A 7,258-nucleotide genomic window follows, 5' to 3' on the forward strand; every position below is an offset into this window, starting at 1 on the left:
AGACACAAGCAAACTGGAATTTTTACCGGAGTTTAGGCAAACACACAGTCGTGAAGCTCACTCAGCCTTGGGGTAAGTTAATGCATTTTAATTTATATGTATTCATGTGCACCATGCAGTGCCCTGGATAGTCTGGTTCTCCATTTATTCGTCCTTCATTCTCGATTCTCGTGTTCTCCATTTATTCGTCCCTCTACTCCCTTCCCTCTTCCCGCCTACCCCCCTCGTCCCTTTCTTAATGGACAGCGCATTGCTGCTCGATTTAAGTGTACACATGTTACCAGGGGGTGGTGAAGGGGCGCCTCTATTCTCCAACCCGCCCTCAGGCAATGTTCACTCTATCCAGCGCCCGACCCCAAAGATATATTCATCAGGTTTAACATGCTGTTCAGTCATAATATAAGCTTTCTCCAATGTTAATAATATAATTATATATTATCATATTTAGACGTATGTTAGGTTACGTGTTTATGTTCTACTGCCCTCCAAAGGATACCTGATCAACCAGGCTGTGATTCATACGTCAGGCTGCGAGTAGCCGCGTCCAACAGCCTGGTTGACCAGTCCAGCAACCAGGAGGTCCGGGCCGCGGGGACGTTGAGTCCCGAAATCATCGCAAGGCAACGGCAAGGTAAGGTAGGCCAGGCTCGTTAAGGCAGCAGCTGTCCTCCAAGAATCATTCATCAATGTTTAAGATATCGCAACTCTGTAAATGTTGCTCTGTATCCACATATTACAAATTCAAATAATCGCCAACATAACTTAAGCGCCTAACTATATATAGAACTTTAATACATCAACTTATTTTTAATGAACAAGTCTTATAAAATTATAAATGCGTCATATGGGGGGGGGGCGGGAGCGACCGTTATTTTAACGAGCCCGTCTGAGGACAAGTTGTTCACTACTTCATATACAAATATTTAATTACCAACATAACCTAACCTAATCTAATTTAGGCCTAACTATACACCAAATTCTAATATAAAATTATATTAAATTATATATGAGAAACTACCGAGTTAGAATACAGGGAACGTAATTGATAGTTATGAACACGTCAGTGGAGGTGCATGGGACGAGCCTCGCCCGAGGTGTGATTGTGGGAGGCGAGGCGGCGGGGGGTCAGGCCAGACAGCGGTGTGAGAGCTGGTGTGTGTGCAGCTGTGTCAGGCCAGACAGCGGTGTGAGAGCTGGTGTGTGTGCAGCTGTGTCAGGCCAGACAGCGGTGTAAGAGCTGGTGTGTGTGCAGCTGTGTCAGGCCAGGCAGCGGTGTGAGAGCTGGTGTGTGTGCAGCTGTGTCAGGCCAGACAGCGGTGTGGGAGCTGGTGTGTGTGCAGCTGTGTCAGGCCAGACAGCGGTGTGGGAGCTGGTGTGTGTGCAGCTGTGTCAGGCCAGACAGCGGTGTGGGAGCTGGTGTGTGTGCAGCTGTGTCAGGCCAGACAGCGGTGTGGGAGCTGGTGTGTGTGCAGCTGTGTCAGGCCAGACAGCGGTGTGGGAGCTGGTGTGTGTGCAGCTGTTTCAGGCCAGACAGCGGTGTGAGAGCTGGTGTGTGTGCAGCTGTGTCAGGCCAGACAGCGGTGTGGGAGCTGGTGTGTGTGCAGCAGCAGGGCAGGTCTATAGGTGTGTTTGGGAGACAAGAGACGCGAATTATCCCCACCATCATAACGCCAGTAAGTGTTGTTTAGTGTAAAGTCTAATTTCATGAGTCTAGCTTTAACAACCAAGTTTTGCTAATATTGTAACGTGGTTTGTAACTTTTTTTGTATATAAATACAAGATCCATTTAATTTTTTATGCACTTTGAAGGGGGAGGGAGCTTGGCGTCCCAGTTTAAGGGGTGAGGTTCACATTACTACACATACGCAAGTGTATTCAGTTCTTACACTGTAGCGCAAACTGAGTTTACATTGATGTCGTCGTCCCTTCACTTCCTAGTGCGTGGTCTGGTCAACTGAGTTTACATTGATATATGTGCAAGGCTAAGAACGCTTGCGGATACGGTAAACTGTTGTGGTGTGCGTAAGTACCCTCCAGGGGTGGGTAGTCCTGCAGGCCAACATCAGAGCCTCGTTCCACCGAACCACACTGCACTCATCATGACCTGTTATAAGATTTCAACAGGAAGTTATTTCTAATTGTATGGCTGTTTTGGGCAGATATTTTGAACGAATTTGTCATGCTATTAAATAACTTCATTAACAGGCCTGTTCAAATAATTGTTAGATTTATAAATTTCCGATCATTGAAATTTGTTTGGAGTACAGACTGTTGTGAAGTTAGAATAGCGTACACACACACGTCCTGTAGCAGTGAAAACCATGGATTAAGCAGTGACGTGGCTGCATTGCTGTCGGCCAACATTTTTTAACCATTAACCTCGTGTCACCAGTGAGCCTGTAGCCTCGCCACTTCACACAATATCAGTAATATAGATCGCAACGAGGGCTGCTAGTATCGTTGAACGTCGCCAGTTAAAATATTCCCGTCTTGAGTGACTTTAAAATATATGCACTAAAGACTGCACAATATTAGGCGGAGAATAAGACCATTGAATTGAAATAAGTTTATTGAGGTAAAATACACACAAAGGGATGAGGTAGCTCAAGCTATTCTCGGTACATCGTGTTAATACATACATATACACACAAAAAGACCATTGTATTCTCAAAAACGAGATTATTTTAACGAACCTCCTTATATATTCAAACTTGATAAGCTACAGTAACGGAATATTAGGAAATAATACTAATTTGATTGCATGGCTTCAATGTTGCCTTATGAGGTATTGCTATATTAAGTTTAAAAGATTTTATATTGTATGCGGGAGTTAGGTGTACAGTTGAAAAGAGCTTTGTGAACATTAGGCGAGACTTTCTTGGTCACACATCACTATGCACATTAATTAAAATATACTCTGTACAATATTTAACATGTTCTATAATTTTTTTTTTTAAGTAATTACCACGGAAATATTAGGAAATATTAGCTGCTGTGCTTAGGGGGAGGGGGGAGGTGACACCCCTTGGCTAGTACATAGCGATTTGTAATTGATTTTTCAAAATGGGTAAATGTATCTACAGTACTGATGGCTTCCTAAGGTTGAAAATCTTGATACAATTCTCAACAGATTTGCTTGACGGTGTTGTTGACGGTGATGGTATGTGTTGGTGCCCTACCCACCTCCCCGCCAACGGCGCCCCAGACGCCAGCGCTCTCGTCGGAGCCCCAGGCGCCCGCGCCCCCTAGTCGCTGCCAGTACTGGTGCCGGACGCCAGAGGACACCTTCTACTGCTGCACAGATGACCACCTCTCCGACCCCACAGGTTTTCATAATTGTTCTAATTATTAATGATTTGTGCTGAAATATTTGAGTTCATGCAAGTTGTTTAGGGAAATACCGAGGTCTTGGTGTCTAATAAACGAGTTGGGGTCTTCGTGGTAGCGTGCTATTTAAGACTTGCAAAGTTAGCAAAACGTGTAATGTCTAATTGAGTTGTAAGGTGATACTTGAGGGGGTATCTTCACCGTTACAGAACACGCCGGGTATTGCGCTGCCACTCGTGTCTTGTGTCCCGTCGTAGCCAAGCTGCTCCCCGACACCTTGCCTCGTAGAGACTACAATGGTGTCGCCTTCCCCGACCTGCCTAAGGTGAGTTGATGCCCATCTCTGACGGCTCTGCTGGGGGTAATTCTTGACTTCTCCCACATGTCCCTTGTTCTCTGAAGGCCACCTCACTGTTGGTAACTATCAACACCGAGCACCAAGTGTAACTATGTAGCATTATATTGTTACTAAATAAGTTCCTAGCCAGCCTTGAAGGTCTTGATGTACATCCGTGTTTTGCCCTTGGCGTGTGGGCCTTGTAATGCTCTACGTTCTTAAGTCATCAGAGGGACCCAGATTAGATTCCCAAGCAGAACGGAAGCGATTTAGCAAGTTTCCTGGTGCCTTGGTTTACCTAACGGTGAAAAAGGCATTTGGGAGATAGGTAATTGTTATGGGTTGCATCTTAAGTTAGCCTATAGTTATCCAAGGGGAGGATCTAGACTGCAGGCTTCCTGGCGACGGGGGTTGTCTATGAATTGGGTTATTTAGGCAACCTGACAGTTATGGCAACTGTCCTCCATGTAGGGTGATGATCTTGCCATACAGCTTTAATTCCTGTCGACTGTTTTTCATACTAGATTTAGCTTAAAATCTTGATACAGGGTAGTTTATTTGTACGGACCGTGTCTCTAAACAGGAATTTGTGTAGATGTCGCGTTTGTTCCCCCATTGATTCTTTTTATTCACAATATAAAACTCATTATAAAACTGCTGTGAATATATTTGCTAGAAGGCTTTGGGGGGGGGGTGATTAATGTAATCTCCTCCATTCAAATATTGTCGGTGGACGCCGTCGACACGGGATAAAGCCTAAATGGTTAATTTTGATATTAAAATTGACTATAGGTATATACTGACCCGTTCTGTGGCTACTCCCTATTTGGACGTGTTACAACCTAGTCCAATTTCAGATGTCAAGTCATGGGTAGCGAGATCTCTATCCGACTACTGTGTTTACAGATATTGTTAAATACCCGTTCTTCTCGCGTACTAGAGTTGTCTAAAGTTGTGTGTACCATTCAAATATGCGCGTGTTTTTATATACCTACTATATAAATGCCACACCTGTGACAGGTAATCTGTCAACTTCCCTGACGGTCTTGGCTCTGGTCCCACAGTTCTGTGCTACTGACGGAGGTTGTGAAGACTATGAGAAGTGCTGCTTCGACCGTTGCTTCAGGAAACATGTCTGCAAGTTCGCCTCCAGCGAGGATGTGCAGCTCCTCCGGGTAGGTGCCCAAAGACCTCTTTATTAGACAGGTTAACTAAAAGTTATGTTTCGCGAGATCGTGTCTTTGTTGCTAATGGTTAGTCTTAAACTGGACCACAAAATAAAATTGTCTTGCAGCTTAAATAATGAACATCTTGAGCAAATAGTTTTTAGATAGTTAGGGATTGGTGGGCTGAATAATACATTCGCTCATTGCTCAGCATTACACAGGATCCTGTGGCCGAGTGAACAGCGCTTGGGACTCCTTATCCTAAGGATCGCGGATCGATCTCCGGCCATGGCGGAAACAAATGGATAGTTTCTTTCACCCTGATATCCTGCTACCTAGCAGTAAATAGGTGCCTGGGAGTTAGACATTTGTTATCGGCTGTTTCCTTGGGAGAAGGGGATGGGGGGAGGAAATTGATTGGTTGAGAGGCAGGCTGAAAGAGCAGAGCTTAACCCCGCAAGCACAACTAGGTGAATACAGTTTGGGTAAATATTGTAAACCATAGTATACATGCTGCTGGGGGGAGGGACGAGGATAAAAGTGTGGTTTACACATTGTAAACTGTAATGAGGTTAACACTCCTTGTATGATTCCTAATAATATTGGGCGTTCTTGTGAAAGAACTCATTAAACTTAGAATAGTAGTTCCATTTAGCGGTTCCTGTTCATAAATTCTGTGTAACTCTGATGAATAATTTAACCAATGAAATTTGAAATCCTTGTGATTGTATTCTCCATGTCTAATGGTTGACATTGATGCTTGTGGCTCAGTACTCGGACGAGGCCGCCCTGCAGGGGGACGTGGTACAGCTGGGTTACGCCTACGATCCCCACCGCTTCCTGTGAACCCTCACTCGTTCACCACACTGCCATGTTAACCTGCATTTGTCCTTTTGATATCAATCAACCTGAAAAAAGATAAGTGGTTTCCTTGTACAAAGACTACATGGAAAAAGTTTTGTACTGCATTTTAGTAAAGGTAATATTCGAACTAGTCTTACGCTGTTTTGTGGGAGGAGCCACCAACCCTTCCTCACACTAGGATGGTTAAAGCAGCAGCCGTCTTCCCCTGACGCATTCATCAACTTAAGCATGCTGTGTATTAAAAATGGGTTGGTTCTCGTTTGGCGGTTGTCAAACCGGCGTGGTGTGCGGACCCGGGTGTAGCTGCTGACGTGGCATGGGTGCCGTGTTCTTCTAAGGGGTTCCACCCCCCCTCCCCCCTGGGGCCGTGACGCTCTGCAGAATGGTGGGGCTTGTGCCCCTGTCGTCAGGCAGGACTCGATATGCCTAGAGTTTTCCGGGCATACCCCCCTCCCCGCTCAGCTCGTTGTCGCCGTGTGGAGGCTTAGTGGGCGGCTGCCGGGGTGTGATGCTCCTTGGGACAGTCCTCTGTCCTTTTCTAGCCTTGTGCTCCTGCTGCCGTCCTCTCCAATTCTGCTGGGCATCTTTTCCTTTTCCTTCTGTTTCGTTTTTCTCCCCCCTCTTCTCCTATCTGCTTGCCGTTTCCTGCCGACCTTTTGCTCGTTCTGGTTCTTCCCTTGGACTTCTTCTATTTTGACGCCCGGTTGCTTGAGGAGGCATACTCTTGCACCCGTAGAACTGTAGTACCCGACGTCGAGAATGAGGGGAACCTTTTATTGTTAATCCCCCTTTCGTCACTGAACCCGATCTCGACGGACTGTCGGTTTCTTAAGGTGGCGTTTGTGGGGCGTATACTCACGACGCACCCCTAGGAGGCCCCGGCAAGATCGGCGATAGCTTCTTGTTGGGTGTCCTGCCTCTAATTGTGGCTCCATGGTGGGTGTGGGGGCACATTCATGAATGAATTCTTCTTTTCGTAATGATGATAACCCCTGTTTCGGCTGCTTCTGATTTACCTTCTCAGGCTCGTGGGGTGGGCGACCAAGCCCCCGAGTCGGTCCGTATTGGAAGACCGGGCTCTGTAGCCTCCGCTGCATTGGGCCCCGACCTTGCTCCTCCTTTGGCCTCTCTGACTCCTTCCCCTGGCTCCCCTCCCTCCTCTGTGGTTGGGTCGAGCCCCAAGCCCCCAGTGGTGACTACCTCGTCCCCTGGCGCGGCTCCTTCTCTAGTTGTAACTACTGCGCCTTTTAACCCCTCCTTGGGGGTTCTCACCGCCGTCCTCGTCACGGCCGCCCTCGCTCGATTCCTTCCAGTTCTGCTACCTATCAAGCCTTGTTTGGTCCCGCTTCGTGGGTCAAATATTTTGATCTCCTCCCTCTTGATTCTGCGCCTCCTGACGATTTCTCCCTCCATCGACATCTCGTTGATTCCGTGGATGCCTCCATTACTTTCAACCCCACTCGTCTCGGTACACGTGTCGTCGCTGCTCCTTCTCAGGATGCTGCTTCCCGCTTGGCTGTCTTATCCTGCCTTGGCGAGACCCCTGTTCGGGTCTCGAAGAACG

General features: G+C 46.9%; 1 protein-coding gene across 1 annotated transcript; it reads left to right on the forward strand.

The window, feature by feature from the left end:
- The first annotated feature begins 1,485 nt into the window (after positions 1-1,485).
- LOC138352610 (uncharacterized) lies at positions 1,486-5,826 on the forward strand. Its single transcript, XM_069305102.1, has 5 exons — positions 1,486-1,673; positions 3,131-3,326; positions 3,537-3,652; positions 4,729-4,839; positions 5,602-5,826. The coding sequence occupies exons 2-5, from the start codon at positions 3,158-3,160 to the stop codon at positions 5,674-5,676; spliced, it is 471 nt and encodes a 156-aa protein (XP_069161203.1). The 5' UTR covers positions 1,486-1,673; positions 3,131-3,157; the 3' UTR covers positions 5,677-5,826.
- The last annotated feature ends 1,432 nt before the right edge of the window (positions 5,827-7,258 follow it).

This window comes from Procambarus clarkii, chromosome 54, assembly GCF_040958095.1.
Source record: "Procambarus clarkii isolate CNS0578487 chromosome 54, FALCON_Pclarkii_2.0, whole genome shotgun sequence".
Taxonomy (NCBI): domain Eukaryota; kingdom Metazoa; phylum Arthropoda; class Malacostraca; order Decapoda; family Cambaridae; genus Procambarus; species Procambarus clarkii.